Genomic DNA, 18,383 nt, shown 5'->3' with positions numbered 1-18,383 from the left:
TTTTTGCTCATCGCTTTTGTAGTTGGCTTTCTGGGAAGGGAGTCTGGAAATGGAGATGATGCCAAAAAACGGGATAAAAACATATTTTATAAAACCAGTAAAAGGTGCCCCAAAAAGGAGGCCGGGAAGGAGGTTTTCTGACTCTTGTCAGGATTCCAGATAAGCAGAATCGGGTGGACAAAACCAAAAGAATTCATCTTCCTCTTTGAGGAAACACCCTGAAAGTAGCTTCTAGTCAAACAGGGTGCCGCCCCCCGAAGTCAGGCTCCCCGGGAATTGTACGTTCACGTGGAGCTTCGTCGGGGTCAGGACCTCGGAGGCCCTCTTGTCCGAGGCCCTCGCCTGACCAATGAGGAAGGCCAAGGCCTCACCGCTAGTACATAGCAGAGCCATGATTCTAACCCAGGCCACATGACAGAGGGGGAGACTGAGGCAGAAAGCGGCCCCGAGACTTGCCCAGGGCCACCGAGCTAGCAAGTGTCTGAAGCCAGGTTGACTCCAGGCCCTGCTGCTCTGCCACGAGGGCCCACGCCATGGCGGCAGGAACCTCGGAGGCCATCTCGTCCCACGGCACCGCTTTACCCATGAGGAGTGCCCGGGGTGGGCAGGAGGTGCCGGCGCAGCCCAGCCCAGCCTCCCCCCATCCTCCTGCCTCTGAGCAGGGATGGGCCGGGCCCTGTCCTGGGTGCTGTTTGGTCTAGCGTTGGAAGAGGAGGGGGGTCCTGGCCGGCTCCCCGGCCTCCCCCCGCCCCCCCACTCTCAGATGGAGCTCCTGAGCGCAGCCTGATGTGGGGGGTGGGGGGGTCCCGATGCATAGGGAGGAGCACATGTGGGAGAAGCAGCTTGCCTCCCCCACCCCCACCCCCGGCAGCTCTTCGTCGTCTCTCCCCTCGCAGACCCTCTAGGAAATGCTGGCTCCCGCCTCGGCCCTTGCATGAGGTCCTTAGCAGAAAGGCGGCCTCCGAGTCAGAGAGCCCCGAGTTCTAGTCCTACCTCTGACCTCCTCTGGCCAAGTGACCCCCACAGAACCCACCGTGGTTCCGATCCCAAATCAGGAAGGGTGTTCTGCCAGCTCCTGGGAGCGAGCCTCCGCCTCGCCGCTGACCCCGCGGTCTTCCCTCCTTGAAAAGGGATCTCTAAGCAGCACGTCCGTCCCTCAGCCCAGGCTCCAGAAGTGCCGTCGTACGGCATAAAGGCATCTTCTGGCCCGGCTCAAAATGGCGGCTCTCTGCGGCCTGCCCCTCCCCCGCCCCCCCGCCACACGCCCCCCCAACGACCGCAGAAACATGGTTGTTCGGAGCTGGCGGGGCCCCTCGTACAGACGGGGGCGCCGAGGAGCGGCTCTAACCCCGTGCTGACGTCTGTGTTCTCTGGTTGTCACTCAAGGTTTTGGGCCTCTCACAGGGCAGCGTCAGTGACATGCTGTCAAGGCCGAAGCCGTGGAGCAAACTGACCCAGAAGGGCCGCGAGCCGTTCATTCGGATGCAGCTGTGGCTCAACGGCGAGCTGGGGCAGTGCGTCCTGCCGGTGCAGGGCCAGCCGCCAGGACAAGGTGAGGAAGGGCCGGCCCGAGCAGGGGGCGGGAGGGACCCCCCGCCTCGAGGGAAGGTTTGTGCTCTGCTCGGCCTGCGAGCCGCGGGGAGCTACAGCAAGCATCGGCTCCTTCTACGTGAATGGGGCGCCCAACCGGGGTCCGAGAGGGAGAACTAGACACCACGGGACGGCGAAGCGCGGCTCCGGGCCTGGCCGCCCCCTTCACTGAACTCTCCTTCTGTCCCTTCTCTTGCAGTCCTCCACTCGGTGACGGCGATGCAGGACTCCCTCCAGCAGGGCTGCGTGAGCTCAGGTAACTCATTCGCCGCTTCCTCTCTGCTCAGCCGGGCCGGCTTCCGTCCCTGGCCTGGGGGTCTGCCGGGCGGTGCCCATGTTGGGGGGGAGCTCGGAGAGGACGCCCGAGGCTTATTCTGGCCTGGGTTATTAGTGAGCCAGATCCCTCCTAGGCCTCCCCTTCCCTTCGTCCTCCCTCCCTTCTTCTTCACTTTTCCTTTTTCCCTTTCCTTCTCCTTTTTCTTCTTTCATTCCTCTTCCTCTTCCTCCTTCCTTCCGTTCTCTTTTTTCTTTCTCACTTTCTTTTTCCCTTTCTTTCTCTTTTGTCCTTCCTCCTTTTTCTTCTTCCCTTCCTGTCTTCCTTTTTTCTTTTTCTTTTCTTCTGTTTCTCTTGTTCTTTCTTCCTTCTTTCCTCTTCCTTCCTCCCTCTCTCCCTTCCTTCCCTTTTTCTTGCTCTTTTTCCATCCTTTCTCTCTTGGTCTTTCTTCCTTTTCTTTTTTTCTTCCTTTTTTCCTTCTTCTTACTGTGGGAGAAGCAAGAGGGCAGAAGACCAGCCGTATCCCCTCCTATAAGGTCATCTCGCCTCAGAGTCCTTTTCCCTTTGAATGCGCCCCGAGCCCCTTTGGCAGTCGGGCTGGCGAAGCTTAGGGATCCCTTCTCAGAATACGGCTTTGAACGCCTGAACAACGATACTGAAATGTAGTGAAGAGCCCTTACAACAGACAAGGCTGGCGCTGCCAAGCCCCAGAGAAGACTCTTGTAGGGGGCTCGTGCTGGGGGCCCCGGCCAGGGTTCGCTGCTCGCCTCGGGCGCCCCCCGCCTCGCTCGGACCTTCATCTCGTCCCCGTTCTCTTTCCCTGAGCCCAGGGCGCGCCGCCCTTCTTTACCCCCAGTCTGGGAGGGCCGAGGATCTCGGGGTCTCCCTGCCTCCGTGACTTCTCTGGGCTGATCCGGGAGCTCCCTGCGCCCCTGATTCGGGGAAATCGCAGGCAAAGCGAAGCGAGGAGCCGGGCCGGCCACCTGCTGGAGGCTTTGGGTGAAGGGAAAGCACATGCTGGGAGGGAGCAGTTGGGGCTCCCCCCCAGCCCCCACACAGATGTGGCCAGAAGGGCTCTGTTGTGGAGGGGGCAGAGAGATGGGGGGAGGGCAGAGAGGGGAAAGGGGGAGGGGAAATGGGGGTGGGGAGGGAGGGAGGAAGGGAAAGAGCCTCAGGTTCGAGCCAGAGTGCTCAAAGGGCGGACGTGTCCACCCTAGGTGAGGCGGCGGTTCCCGGGGGCTGAGTCTGAGCTTTCTTTCCCCTCTGAAGGGAGGCCAGGCGTGTTGGCTAGTCTGGGACGGACAGTTTAAATAGGAATTAGAGGAGAAATAGCGAGCGCCGGACTCGGGCCAGAATCACCTCAGGGAGGGCCAAGCGAGCGCTTGGCGGTGCCGCCGTTCTTGGCACGCAGGCGCGGCTCCGAGGCGGCTCTCAGGACGCTTCTCATTCCTGGGCGCCCGGGCGGGATCGGGCCCACGTTCCGGGCTCGTCGTTCCAGGAGAGCCTCCTGGCGTAGGGACCATGCCGGACCCCCGAGCAGCGGCGTGCCGCGGCCCCGAGTCTAACCGGAAACAAGCGGGGCTCCGGAGCAGCGTTTGTGTAAAGGGGGCGCCGAGGAGGGCAGACCCCGCTCGGCCGTGTCCTCGCGGGCTTGTTTGCTTCTTTAGAAAAGGCAGCGGGAAGGCTCGGGCCTGGTCATCCGGGGGGCTCGCCGGCCTCCCCTTGTTCTCCGACTTCTTTGGGCCGCACACAGGAGCCCGGGTAGCCTCAGGAGGGCCTTCCAAGTCCGGCACCCGGAAGCCTGCGAGGCCCGATCTGAGCATCGCTCGGTCTGGAGCCTCGGTTTCCTGCGGCGGAATGGCGTCCGCGGGAGCCGCGGTCTTGGCGCTGGTCATCGTTACTGGGCAGACGAGGAAGCTGAGGCCCGGGGAGGGGGGGGCCTGCTCAGGACCACCCCTGGCTGCCTTCCTGACATGCTCGGGGACGTTCGAAGCATCCGCTGAGAAGCTATTGGGACGGGCCGGAGCCGGTTCTGGAGCGCCGTCCTGGGTGCCGAGGGGTCGTCGTGCCTCTGTGGCGGCCCCGGGGAGCCCCTTCACCGCGCTCAGCCTCACGGGCCATAGCGGGGCGCCACGTTTCCCCCAGGCCGGGGCTCCGGCCATGGGAAGGGGCCGCCGGACCTCAGGGGGGCCCCTCAGCACAGAAATGGCCCGACTTGTCGCCATGGTGACGAGGCGCCGCCTCCACCAAGAGGCCTCGCGTAGAATAATCAGTCCGAACTCTGCCCAGGTAGGAGATCTTGGCTTCGCCCAGACGCACGGCCGTCCCTCCCCCGGAGGCTCAGAGGAGTGCCGCCTCCATCTGTCAGCCCTCCGTGATTGTTTGTCGAGGACTCGAGGGTCCTGTGCAGGATTACACTACCGGGAAGGGCACTCGGGGGCGATTAGGGATCCCTCCGTAATAGGGGCCGCCTGGCCTCCAGAGCCAGCCTGGAAACCAGAACATCCGAGCCCAAGTTCTGCCTCGAGGACTCGGCTGTGGGACCCTGGACAAGTCACCTGACCTCTGTTTGCCTCCGTTGACTCAGCTGTGAAATGGGAGCAACAAGAGCACTTACCAGCAGGGCTGCGAAAGCCTCAGCACGGTCCTGGGCACATCTCCGCCCTCCCCTCCCCCACAACACTTTCCTGGGCCTCGGTAGCAAGAATGTTCCTCATCTTGTTGGGCTTTTTTCTCCTTTGGGCGCTCGTTTCAGCCAGAGCCCCGTGTCTGCGTGCCGCGCTAGAAGGCCCCGGAGTTGAGGGGGGCTTTGGGGGCGCAGGCGGGGAGGGGGCGTGGAAAAGCTCCGGCCGCGGGTGTTCGTGGGGCTTGTCTGAGCCTCCCTTTTGTTTGCTTCCCTCCTGGGTCTCCTCCATGTCGCCTAACCTCCCGCCGCCTAGCAGTGGGAATGGCCGGGGAAGCCGGGCGTGGGGGGCCTCTAAAAGCCGAGTCTCCCCCCAAATGACTGCTCTATCGGGGAGCGATTCTCCTCTTGCAAAAAGACCTGAAGATCCGCCTCGACTCCTTGAAACGCGGGCCGAACCTTCAGACCCGTTTCCCGTACCCGGTACCGGGGGGGGGGTCATCGCTGCCCCCCTCCCGGGAAGGAAAGAAGCCGGAGAAAATCAGAACAGGAAAGGCGCTGGCGGTGCGGCACGCCAGGACCGAGAAGCCATCGAGGACGGCTGCCAAAGACCCGCCTTTCGGCCCTGGAACCGTCCTTACGGGAGCCACCGAGGCGTCACCGCGCCGTCTCGGGGCCGCCCCCTCGGATTCGGGCCGGGCCCGGCCGGCCTTCCCAGGCAGGAGGCTGCTCCCAGCCACCCCCACGTGGGCCCGGGCTCCGCGCGCCCCTCCTCCAGCGGCTGGAGAAGCCTCCTCTCGGGGGGCTCCTCTTTGGGCGGCCCTCTCTGAGCATCGCTGCAAAGCCCGGACAGTCATGGCCGCCGCGCCTCCCCCCAAAAGAGCCTTTTGGCTGCAGGGGGCGGCCTGAGCGCGTCACACTAGTTGTGGCGGACGTCCGGGAGGGAGGCCTTCGCCCCGCAGAGCCGCCGCGGACGGGCCGGCTCCGGCCGCTCCGGCCTCTCCGGCCTCTCCGGCTCCAGGCTGATGTGCCGGGCCAAAGCGCTTCCCATCCCGGATGGCCTTTGGGGGCGCAGAGAGGAGCGTCGTGACCCTCGAGCTCCCCCCTTTCCTTCTCCTTAAACATGAGGCACGTTTAAACAGGCTTCTTGTCGGGTCCAGAATTGTAACAAAATGGACTCGGAGCCCCGAGGCAGGAAGCCGTCTGCGCCCCGCAGGGAGGATGGAGGACGGAGGAGGACAGGACGGAGGAGGGAGGACGGAGGAGGACAGGATGGAGGACAGGACGGAGGAGGACGGAGGACAGAGGAGGACGGAGGAGGACAGGACGGAGGACAGAGGAGGACAGGACGGAGGACAGAGGAGGACAGGACGGAGGAGGGAGGACGGAGGAGGACAGGACGGAGGAGGACAGGACGGAGGACAGAGGAGGACAGGACGGAGGAGGACGGAGGACAGAGGAGGACGGAGGAGGACAGGACGGAGGACAGAGGAGGACAGGACGGAGGAGGGGGGCCTGCCGGCTCCCGCCTCGCCTCCCTCCCAAGGCCCTGACAAGGTTCGCCCGGCATGCAGCAGGCAGGCAGGACATGAGCGGGGACGCTCAGCTCTGAAGAGGCGGGAGGAGGAGAAAGCCTTCTGGCGAGGAGCTTCCGTCCTGCGGATTCTCTGGGGTCAAAGTGGGCTCGGTGGGCTTCAGGGAGACCCTAAGCCAATGAAGTCACAAGTCTGGCCTTAAAAGCAGGGCCGTGCAAGGGACTGTGCTAAGGTCACCAAGACCAAGCGGATCAAGAGGGGCCCTCGCTTTCCCAGCAGGCTGTTTTGTTTGAGGGGCGCCCTGGGGAGGGGCACCTTGATTGAGAGGCGCCCACGTGGCCCCAGGGAGGACCATCCTGGCAGTTGTGTCCTGGCAAATGCTTGGTGGCTTGGTTGGCGTGCGGCGATTTCAGCCACATTCCACTGACCTGTTGGAGGTTTTCTTGGCGGCGATACTGGAGTCATCAACCATTTTCTTCTTTAGCTCCTTTAATAGGGGATACCAAGACAGTTAAGTGACTTGCCCAGGATCACATGATGAATAAGTGTCTGGGACTAAATTTGAACTCGGGTCTTCCTGACTCCAGGCCCAGCTCTCAGTGCACTGTGTGACCCCCCATGAATCCCTTCTCCCTGAGCCTCCCCTTCTCTGTAAAATGAAGGCTGGCCTTCAGGACCCTCCAGCTCTAAGTCCACAGTCCTGTGTTATATGGGGTCATTTCAACCGAACCCCAGTTCTTTGATTGAGGGATGGGGGCGCGACCGGGCCTTGGATGTCATTCATTCGAGGGAACCCCGAGGAGGAGATTCCCGCCTCCGGCCGAGGTCGGCGCCTTCTTCGCCAGCTTCGTGTCTCAGTGCTGCTCGGAGCACAGAAGACGGGATTCGTTTGCAGAATCTCACAACGTGCAGCTTTTCAAGAATTCCTCCCGGCTAAGTTAACTCGAGTTCGGGAACCCCTTGAAAATGGTTCCCCGAGAGCCGTCGTGGCTGGGATGAGGAGCCGGCCGGGAAGCTGCGGAGCCCCAGAGAGAAGGGTGGCCAGAGCGGAGGCCGGCCTCCCCTCGCCTCCCCTCGCCTCCTGTCGGGCCGCCTGCAGAGGCGTCTCTTTGAAGTGACCCCCAGCTTGGCCGCTCCGTCGACAGAGATGTGAGAAAAGAACCACAAAAGCCCCCGCACAGACGGGCACCGGAGCAGCCCCCCAGCCTCGGCTGCGTCTCCGGCCTGCTGCAGGCCCCCTCTGCGGGCCCGGCCCAAAGCGGGCCTCGCGAGGACCCGTAAATGGCGCTGACGGTCAAAGGCTCCTCCGGCCTAGAGCTACGTGACGGCCTCACCCAGGGCCACGGATCTGCGGCAGCCGGGAGGCAGGCAGGGCCCGGAGGCAGGCAGGGCCGGCAGCCTCGGGCAGAGCCCAGCACTCAGAGAGGAAATTCTTTCTGGTCCTGGATTTACAGGGTTTGAGATCTGTTGTTGGAAGGGCTGCCGAGGCCCAGAGAGAGGACGCGGCCCCTGAGAGCCAGAGCAGGAGCCCCCCTTGGGCTCATGGAGGCCCCCCCGCGCTCATGGAGGCCCCCAACCCCTCCAGATGCAGAAACAGAGGCCCCGGGGAAGGGCCAGTACAAAGCTGGTCCATCCATGGCTGAGCAAAGATTCGCACCCAGTTCCTCTAACCCCAAATGTTAATGATGGGGAGGGATGGGGCAACAGGCCCAGAGGGGTTAACGTCTCCCCCAGGTCACAGCTGGGAAGTCACACTAGACTCCCCTTCATTACATGTAATCATACAAGTATGGAACTGGCTTTGGAAGGAACCTCAGAAGCCCCTCCTGACCCCCACGCACCCCCGCCCCGGCCTCCAGGCGACCCTCCTCCTCCTCTGACGTCAGGACCGCTGATTCCCCCACTTTGGGGCCCAGGCCAGGGACCCCACCCAAAGAGCCCGGGCTCAGGAAGATGGAGGCCTTCTCCGAGCTTGCCCAAGGCACAGGAGCCGTAGACTTCCAAGACTGGACTTGAACTCGGGGCTTCCCGACTCCAGGGGAGCCGCCCATCCTCGGGCCTCAGCCAACCCCCACAAGCGGCCTCTGCTCCTGCCCCCTCAAGGCCGGGCCCTTGAACTCCTTTGTGGGGTCGCCGCTCATCCCTTCCCCTCATGAGAACTGAGGGGAGAACAGGCCCCCCCAAACTGCTCTTTACCGAGTAAACACCGCCTGGAGGGGAGCTGAGATTCCGCCTCAAACACGTAATTAAATCATACAAGGAGCTGTGTTTTAGTTGACAAATATAGAAAATCAGTTCCGACAAGACAAAACAGACAATTACTGGGAAATTAGGTATCCTCAGTTACCTTGTATTTCAGTGGGGAGGAAAAAAACAAAAACAAAAACCCGACGATAAATTGGTGTTTGCGTCTTGCCTAATTTGGTGGCGTTTCTGCCGTTGCGAGGCTGCCGTCTGGCTGGCAGACCCCCGGCGGCGGGGCGGCCCCCGCTCGCGCTTTAAAGCCTTCGGAGAAATTCGAGGAAGGGGCGCTCAGGAGCCGCAGGGAGGCCCGCCCGGCTCGGAGCCCCCCACTCGCCCTCCTCCTCCCCATCCCTCTGCAGTCGTTCTTTGTAGGAAATGTTCCGGGGCTCCTCCCACCCCGGCCTGGCCCGGCGGAGGCCCAGAAGGCCATCTTCTGGCCCTTTGGCTTTCGGCTGTGGGTCTTCGCATCCGTTTCCTAAATATAGCCGAGTCCGAGCTGGCCGGTGTTGGAGCCTGTCCTTGCGCCCCTCCAGAGAGCAGCCTTTGTGGGCCCCGTTTTACTCTGCCCGTGCTTTAGGGGAGCGGCGGCTGGGCCGGGAGGCCGGAGGGGCCCTCCAGAAGCGGCCCTGTGATGGGGGAGGGATGGTTCTGGGAGGAGAGCTCCGGCCCCGGGGCCTGAAGCGAGGCGCGCGGCGGGACTCCCCGGGGGCCCCGGAAAGATGTTCTAATCAATTACCACATCATAACACTGATGTATGATAATTACTGAGCGGCCCTCCGAGATGGGGCAGCATTTGGCGGGGATGCAGCGCTTTCACGGTCCACTGGCTGATTAATATGCAAATAATGGGCTGATTGCATGATGAATGCAGAAAATGAGCTCGCTGATAACGGGCCCAGTGAAGCGAGAAGATGATAAATTACTTTTACTGACTGTCCTACATTAAGTGCCCCTTTCTCAGCCGCTTTATCACGAATTAAGGAAAGCAGTATGGAGAGATGATGAGGATGTGTAAAGTCACGGACCTTAATAGCTTCTCTAATGCTGGTGTCCATGATGTAAGTGTCACCGGTCTGTGCCTTGGCCGCAGCAGCCCCCAGCCCGTGAGGGGGGTGAAGTGACTTCTCCAGGGTCACCCAGCTCATGTCGGGGGCCCTGTTTGAACCCAGGCCCTCCCATCTCTAGGCCTGGCGCTCTGTCCCCAGAGCCGCCTCACCGTGCCCTGACCGACTCTTTAAAGGAGAGATGGAAGAGCGTCCAGCGAGGGCCAGACGACGTGGGTTTTTTTAAAGAGAAAAGACCTTCCTTCATTAAGCCAAGCGCCCCCAGCTCTTGGCATTGGTGGGGGGGCCGGGCTGCTCTATGTCCATTGTGGAAGGCCCCCCCACCCCCCGGCTAGAAAGTGCCGGAGCATCCGCTAGCGAGAGGCTCCAGTATTTCCAAATCCCGCTTCGGACATTCCGGCTCCCTTAGGAGCTGGACAAGGGCCACCGGAGAAGCGTCGAGGCCTGACAGAGAGCACGTTTTTACGCAGAATAATGCATGACTTCCATTCAATGTAGAGCTTGGGGGGGGCACAAGAGCTTTTTGGCTACCGTCAGAGCAAAGCGTAGATGGGTTACTGGATCTCTTTATTTGGATCTGGAGCCTTGAAATGACATCTTCAGCCTTCACTAAGAGCTTTGAAAGTAAAAATGGAACTTCTGAAACAATTTGGAGTCAAGGAAATTTTTTTCTCAGATCTATCCACCTGGTTTTAGACCAGAAGAGAAGAGAGCAGAATGAGAAAAATAAAGGCATTCTATGTTCTGCCTTCTCTCTGGGGCGTGTTTCATAGCCCATTTTCATCAACAACAAACATTTATTGTGAAACTTATTTTTATTGACAAATCGGATCCTTCTCAAACTCCGGTGTGTACCCAGGACTAACTCTCCCATAGTGGTACAATTCCTGAAAACAGTCATGCAAGTCCGAGGGGGCCCATCTCCTTTGGCAGGACAAATACGTGTTTTCTAAGCTATCGACACCACGGGTGCTTTTTGTTTGAGTTTATTGTCATCTAAAGTCGTCCTAGCGATTGAGTGTAGAATTCTTTTTCCTTCTCCTTTGTTCCCTCAGCACCCTCCTTACAGGTCTCCTGGACCTGTATTTCTGGGAATTAATCCTATTTGTGGTCCCTTACAGCATGGCAATATTCCGTTGCATTTATGTTTATTTAGCCAATCTCTGGTCATTAGGGCAGAGTTTAGTTTCTAACTTTTCTGCTTTTACAAATAATGCTGCTGACTATTTCCCCAGAGGTGAGTCTCTTTCTATGTGTCGCCGGCTTTCTTGGGGTACAGTCATGAACTCACTGGGGTCCAAAGGGTATACTTTGTTTTCAGCTGATGTATTATTTTCTTCTTTCATGCCTTCCTTCTCTCCTGCGAGAGAGCTGGCCCTCATTAACAACAACAACAACAACAACAACAACAACAAATTATTTTAGGAGAAAATAAAAACAGTTGAGGAAAAGCGACCAAAACATCAAACAATCCTGACATTCTAGACGGTGTCCCACTCTCGCACAGTCTCTTTGTTTCTGCAAAGAAAGAGAGATGCGTGGAATAAAGAGTTGTTTTTTTTTTCTTTTTCTCTTGCCTGATGACATTTTTCCCATCATGTTTGAGCTGCACACAGCTCCACTGGCTCCAAATTAGCATGACGGTTTTGATGATGTCCCTCCCGACGATATTTTCTATTTACTGTCTACGATGGTTTGGTGGATGTGAGGAAATAACCTCAAAATTATTTTTGTTTTCTTTTTCTGATTATTAGCATTTTTAGTACTTATTAGATGATTGTTACTGGCATTTCTTCTTTTGAGCACTGTTTGTTTACATCCTTTTACCACTTATCTCTGAGGAAATGGCTGTTCATTTTATAGATTGTATCCATAACGTATAGACTTTGGTGCCAGGCTTTTTTTCCCCCAATCATATTTTTTTCTTCTTTTTCCCACAAAATTCGCTTAATTTTTGTGCAAAAGCGTTTTGCTTTTATAATACCATCTCAGTGACAGACAAATACAAATTCAGCTTTTGCCAGTTCTGAGACAAAGCCATCCATTTTCCTCTCCTTTTTAATGGTGTTACTTTTTAAGTTTTATTCATTATCCTTTCCAACCCGTGGTGCCAGTATGTGGTGTGACGTGCTGAGACAAACCCATTTTCCACCAAACTGCTATTTCGTTTTCCCAGAATTTCCCGACCATCAGTCACTGATGGAGAACTTAGCGGGCCCCCAGCCTAGATATTGGCGTGTTTGCGAGTCCAGAACCGCAGCAGGGCCGCCCCCGCCTCACGAGGCTCCTGATTGGCTGAAGAGCGAGCGCACACGACGAGTGAGAACGCGGCTCCGTGTGGCCGGCTGCCTGCTCGGGGCTTCCTGGTTCCTCTGGACTCCTCGTGGGAGGGCCGGGCTGGGCTCTCCTCATTCCGCTCAGGGCCACCAGGCAGACTCTCGCCTACCTCGAGGCCGTTTGTCTGGCGAGCAGAGTGACCGCCGGGCCCGGCCGGGACAGAGATGAGCGAAGAGTGACCGGAGACGGCAGACAAACGGAGCGTTTCAACGTTTCCGCCATGACCGAGAGTCCTGCTGTCGCTGAATGAGGGCGCGGACGCCGATCGGGGCTCTCCCGTGGGGGAGCGTCTCCACAGCAGCAGGGAGCCGCATGCACACGCACACGCACACGCACACGCATGCACACATGCACACGCATGCACACGCATCCGTTTGTAAAATGGGCGACTCTCAGAAGCTGTAAAAGCGCGGCTCGGGCTGGGCTGGGAACGTCCATCCATCCAGTGCCTGACGGGGGAAGCGCGTTCGCGGGCGTGACGCCCCTCAGGCTCGCAGGGAGACGTCCGGCGCCCCTTCGTCCTCGGCCGCGGCTCAGGCTCCCGCGCCAGGCCGCCCTCCGTCCGGGGAGCCTCGTTCTGTCCCCCGTCCAGGCACTGAACATCAAACCCTGAAAGTGCCCGTGGCCCCGGGGCATGCTGGGAGGCTCCGGAGGGGTCACTCATGACAATGTCCAGCTTGCTTGGCAGCCCTGTTTGCCCTTTAGAAACGGGGCACGTTCGGGCCGCCCGACGCAGAAATGCCCCAAAGCTCCCCTCCTCGGGCCGCCCGGGCTCTCGGGCAGGGTCCTTCCCCTGCTGGGGGCAGCCCCTTGGGCAGGGGGGGCTCGCCGGTCACTCAGACGTGGCCATCAGGCTCCCTTCGGCCCCGCTGATGGAGGCCCATCGAAGGCGCTCCACGTGGCGGCTCCGCCGGACGCTCACAAGCTCGTCGCCGGACGGCAGACGCGGCCCGTCGATGGGCTCGTCGGCCCGGCAGACCCTCGCAGAGGCACCTCCGGGCCCCGAGGAAGCCGATGTGGGGCCGGGCCAGGACCCCCGGCACGCGGGTCACAACTCGGCACGAATGTGGACCAGAGAGGGAGGCCCGCCACACCCCCATCTTTCAGACAAGGAACCGAAGGCACGGAGGGCTTAGGAATACGCACGGGATCACACAGCCAGGAAGTTGTCTGAGGCAGGATTTGAACTCGCTTCCCGCCCAGGGCCCCATCCAGCTACTGTCCTGCTTCTCAGGATTTGGGATCGTTAATCCAGAGCCGGAAGGACGTTAGGGACCCCCAGGGAGGCAGAGCGACAGGAGGCCGTGGCTGCAGAGCGAGAGGGGCCTCGGAAGGCCAGCCCCCTCATTTTACAAGCAGGGAAACTGAGGCCCAGAGAGAGCATAAGATCCTTGATCAGAGGCCATTGAATCTAACCTCACAGATAGGGAAACTGAGGCTCGGGGGGGGGGGGAGTGCAGTGAGCCCCACCAGGAGGAGTGGGCTCCACCTCACTAAAAATGTCCGTGACAAAGTCCGGGTGACCCCTCGCGTGGTTCTTGGAGGCAGAATTCTGGGCAGGCGGTTCCTGAGGCCCCTCCCCTCCCGAGAGGTCATGATGGGGTGAAAAGCCCTTGGGCCCGGCCCCCCTCCCCCACGAGGGGCTTCCTGCAGCGGGCCCGGCCCCCCCATTCCGCCTTCCCGGCCCGGGCTGCGGGCGGACAAGGAGGGGCGCCAGAGCAGACCGTCAGTAAGTCCTGTTTGGGTTCTTGTCAGAATGTCACGGAGCAGCCTGTCATTTTGTTTCAGCAACTTGTCCTTCGGAGCGCGCAGCGTGCCTTATGGCGTGCCGGCAGTAAAAATGTCACTTACAATAATTACTTTTTGGTGAAAATGCTCGCTGACTTCCTACCTCCAAGCTGTTTTTTACACAGTGGGGAGATAATAGGAAATGACTTTATCCTGACTGCTCAAATGAACACTAAATGGAATTTAGGTTATTATTACCGCACGGAGAGGGCCGCTCTGCAGACCGTCCCGGAACCGGCCGGCCGGTCTCCTCGCCGCGGCGATCTCAGCCCTTCATTAGCCTTTTGGAGCCCCGAACGCAGCCTCGTGGATGTCGCTGGGAGAGCGGCAGATCCTGCCCGGACTTCCCAGGCCTGTGCCAGGCCCGAGCACGTCCCCCCACAAACGTCCTCCGCAGGAATCTCGGAAAAGAAAGAAAACGAGAGCTTTGCGTCCTGATAGCGCCAGGCAGGGGCGAAGCGCGATGGAGAGGTTCTGGGAACGGCCCTCTTTGTCAGGCTCTTCCAAGCACGTGCCCGCCCCGGCCACCGTCCTCTCCCGCTGGGCATCTGCAGCCCTGCAGGGAAGGGAAGGGAAGCTCTTGCAGAAGGAACCCTTCTCCAGCCGGGGGAGGAAGTGGCGGATGGGGGGGGGGGGGACAGACAGACAGACAGACCAAGGGAACGCAGGCTGGTGCTCGTCAGTCTGAGCGGGGAGGGCCGGAGTCACTGGTGTAAGGATCAAGGATCGGGGAGGTTGGAGAGGGCAGGAAGGCAAAGGCAAAGGCTTTCGAGCCATCGTCGTCCAGAACCTGGGCTGGGGGGATCCCTGGAGCTAGGAGAGGAGGGGAGAGCCGAGCCCCCCGGCCGGGAAGTGCACTGCCCTCAGGGACGCAAAGACCCGAGTTCGGGCCTACCTCTGCTCTGTCTTGGCAGGGAGACCCTGACCAAGTCACTTTCAGGCAGAGGAGGTAGCACAATCACATCCTGATCGTGACTTTTCTTTTTCTGAAAAGGAAAATAAATGTGTCAAGTGCCTTTTAAATAAAAAAGCCCCTCTTAAGCCCCTTTTCCCTTCTTCCCCCTCGGATGGCCACAGAACAAGGGTTCTTCACCTGGGGTCTGTGAATCTTTTTTTAGAAAATACTTCCATAATGATTTCCGTGTCATGGGCGGCCTTCATCATCTCACAGTTTGTTTTATACATTTAAGAGCACAACGCTGAGGGGGCAGCTGGGCAGCTCAGCAGATGGAGAGCCAGGCCTAGAGACAGGAGGTCCTAGGTTCAAAGCTGGCCTCAGACACTTCCCAGCTGTGTGACCCTGGGCAAGTCACTTGACCCCCATTGTCCACCCTTACCACTCTTCTGCCTTGGAGGCAATACACAGAAGTTAAGGGTTTAAAATTAAAAAAAAAAAAAAAAAGAGCACAACGCTGAGAAAGAAGCCCTGGGCGTCCCCAGCCCGGGTCCGAGGGCATCATGAAAGCCTCCAGCCCTCTTTGGGTCCTCCTCGAGGCCAGAAGTGGGCCCGGCCTCCGGGTGCTTCTTTGAACGCTTGAAGGGCGCATTTTCTCCCCCCTCGGCAGGCAGCTCCTTCCGGGTCTCGGGGGACTGTCATTTCGCTCCCTCTCGAGCCCGGGGCCCCGAGAATGGCCGCGGCCCCCCTCCCGCCCCCAGCCCAGCTGTGCATTGACTCTAAATGCTCTCTAAGGAGGGCTTGTTTCCAAGTGCCCTGGCAAAGGGCTCCCGGCCTCCGAGGAGTTGGCGTTCCCTGCATCTGTCCGTGCTTATCACAAAGTCCGGGCTCGATCGTGCCCCCCCCCCCGACCTGAAAATGAGGCATCAAGGACGTGGCCCGGCGGGCCCACATCTGTTCATGAATAAACGAGCTCCCCGTCCGCGCAGGCCAAGGACAGGGTGAGCGGGTGGGTTTAGAAATACAGAGGGGGGCCCTGAGAAAGTCCGAAATGCCAGCGCCGGGGCTCGGGGGGCCCCGAGAAAGTCCGAAATGCCAGCGCCGGGGCTCGGGGGGCCGAGAGGAAGGAGGAGGCTCCCTTCTGGCCTCCGAGCCTTGTGCACAACAGACAGGCCCCGGCGCGGACGAGGGACGCACAGCTGCTCTGGCGATTTGGTCCGGCTTCTCGGGGCCGGCACCAGGGACAGAATTAGCAGAAACCTGACCCGGTCCGGGGCGGCGCAGGAGCCGGCAGCCATCGCGGTGACCTTGCTGTGGGTTAAAGGACACAGACCTGCAGAGAAATCTGTTTATCATGTGGGGATTCGCGCCATCCCTGACAGCGTACAGTGAGCAAGATGGATGGTCTGCCAAATGGGTCCCTCGCATGGGTGAATCAGGGCAAATTTACAGTACAATCCTTTGCTGCTGCTGATACAAAAATAACATTTGCTGGGTTTTATATTCAGCTCTAGGATGACCCAGGGGTGAACAGAGAAAAGAAATCAGATTTGTAGGAATCATTTTGCCCTCAAGATTTATGTGGGCCGCACCTGCCTTTTATATCTGTCTCCTTTACATCTTTCATAAGCGGGTTTTTAAAAATCCAATTACCCAGGTGGAGGGAATGGCTTTGTGTGGCTGTCGGGCAGCTTCCCTGGCTCGAGGACGCCACAATCACAGTATTTATCATTTTAAATGCCTCTATTTTATTTTGATGGTGCTCCTTCCCGGGGGTTCCTCGGGCCCTGGCGGCTGCCGTGCTCCCAGAATAGCCCACCCCACCGTCCGGCTCCCGCCCCGAGGAGGCCGGCGAGCCCTGGGGACCTGCCCGTGTTCTCTCCTCCCCTCAGTCAGGCGGAGGTGCCGATGGCGGGCTCTGTGCGCCTCGGGGCTGGGCAGAGCCGTGTCTGGCCTCCCGGAGCCAACAGTAATGGAGGACTAAAAATGATGTGGAAGGGACGAGCAGTGGGGAGCAGAAAGAACACGGGCCTGGAGGTAGATGCCCACAGACCCGGCTTCAGATTCTCCCTCTGCTACTTACGCTCTGGGTTAACAACACATGGGGAAACTGAGGCTCGGGCATGTGAGTGCCTGGCCCAAGGCGCAGATGTCGAAGGCAGAATCTGAACTCGGGTCCCTGACTCCAGCTCTCCCCCAGAGGTATCCTGTCAGCTGGGCCTTAGAGGACCAAAGGATTTTAGCAGGTGAAGAGAAAAGGGTGGATTCTCGAGTCTGGCGGGAGCCCCCCAGATGCTCGGCGCCGAGAGGGGGCAGGACAAGATCAGGGAGCAGCAGGCAGGAGGGCCAAGTGGGCTGCAGACTAGAGGCAGACTAAAGGGAATCCAGAACCGACTACGGGACTGTCCCCTCTGGCCGAGGAGGGCCGGCCGGCCCAAAGATGGCAAAGCGGCTGGAGTGGGGGCACCCTTGCAGGGAGGGCCCTCGAAGACAGGAGGGGCCCCACCTGAGAGACAGAGGCCGGCTTGGGCGCCATCGCCGTGCCCAGGGAGGGGACCAAGCGTGGAGGCCGTCCGGTGGGGCGGCCGTGGGGGCGGGAGGAGAAGAAAGGCAGAGACGTTCGACCAGTAAAAAGCAACGAGGCCCGGCAGGCGACCAGACGGGGCTGTGGTGAATTAGGGGAAGGAGGGAGAGGCTGGCAGCGACCCCGATAGGGAAGCCGGGAGCAAGGCTGGGAATTGCATCCTGCACGGGTGGCCTTTGCTGCTAACAGGCCTTGGGGCTGAGCCGTAGGGCCGGCATTCAGAGGGGAGGGGAGCGCCGAAGTCCTGGAGCCGGTGAATCGTTACCGGTCAGCCTTGGTCCTCGGCACCCGACGCTGGGGTCGATGGGCCGCGCGTCCGGCGGTGGCCGATCAGACCGAGACGAGCCTGCAAGGCTCCACCCCAGGTCTTGGGCGCAGCTCGTCCGTTTGAACATTTGGGGTGAAATGACCGAAGGAGGGCGTAAAGGCAAAAGAGAAGGTCTGGCAGAGTCAAAAGATGCTCTCCAGGGAGGGAGCCGTCAGCAGCGCCCCTTTGGTGAGGCCGGCCACGGCCGGAGCCGAGACCTCCGAAGCCAGCAGGCTCTCCTCCATTTAGAAATTGGGGCATGCCAAGGTCCGCTCTGGCCAAACGCTGACCAGCAGGAGAATGCTCTGGTTCTCCCCCGGGCTCATCGTGCCCAAGTCTCCAAAGCTAGGCTGAGTGGCAAAGGGAGAACATCCGAAATAAGACTCGCGGCTCACCATTCTGCCTGCTCGGAGAGCTGCGGGTGACACATTTTCCCAAAGAAATCCAGTTGTTTGGCTTCCAAGTTACCAGTTGAATAGCCATTTCTGGAGTTCCCGGGATCTATGGGAAGGCCCCAGAGAGGCCCGCTGGGCCGCTCTACACCTGCCTGGGAAATCCCTCCCCTGTTGATTGAACAAGCCAGGATTTCTTTGCAGCAAAAGGGGCCGAGAGGAAAATAGGGCATCAGCTGTTGATGGTCTCACTGACATCCTGAACATCCCTCTGTCACGTAAAGCAGCCGCCGCCCGCCCGGTCATATGAGACTTTATTTAAAACCCAACATGTGATCCGGGGCTGCAGAACATTGGCCGAGGGGAAAGCCATAGATAAGGCCGAGGGGCATCATGCAATGGAAACATTCGGGAACAAAGTAAGGACTCCCTGGGCTGGGCCACTGATTCCCTTCGGCAGAAACATGTAGGCTAATGCTTCGTGGAGGCGGGGCCTGGGGGGGGGGCTAGAACAGGCTTTTTTGGGTATTTTGATCGGCCCCCCCCCTTTTTTCTTTTTTATTTGGTGGGGGAAGGAGACTTCCCTTTCTGGGAAGGAGAAAGAGAAGGAATGATGCCCTCCTGGGGAGTGTAGGCGATACAAAAACAAAAGATAACAATACAATTTTATTTCTAAAATAAAATAGTTTATTTCTAAACTAACTACATAATAGAGATTCATAGTTACGTGTAAGCCCCTCCTTCTGTTC

General features: G+C 59.3%; 1 protein-coding gene across 1 annotated transcript in view; it reads left to right on the top strand.

Annotated features, from left to right (window-relative positions):
- The window catches only part of CUX1 (cut like homeobox 1), a 233,096-nt gene that overhangs the window by 204,079 nt on the left and 10,634 nt on the right, over positions 1-18,383 (top strand). The window contains exons 19-20 of the mRNA XM_044675633.1: positions 1,387-1,552; positions 1,790-1,846. Coding sequence (XP_044531568.1) covers positions 1,387-1,552; positions 1,790-1,846 — 223 coding nt within the window. The remainder of the gene's footprint in view (positions 1-1,386; positions 1,553-1,789; positions 1,847-18,383) is intronic.

This window comes from Gracilinanus agilis, chromosome 4, assembly GCF_016433145.1.
Source record: "Gracilinanus agilis isolate LMUSP501 chromosome 4, AgileGrace, whole genome shotgun sequence".
Taxonomy (NCBI): Eukaryota; Metazoa; Chordata; class Mammalia; order Didelphimorphia; family Didelphidae; genus Gracilinanus; species Gracilinanus agilis.
This window is presented reverse-complemented; position numbering and strand designations above follow the sequence as displayed.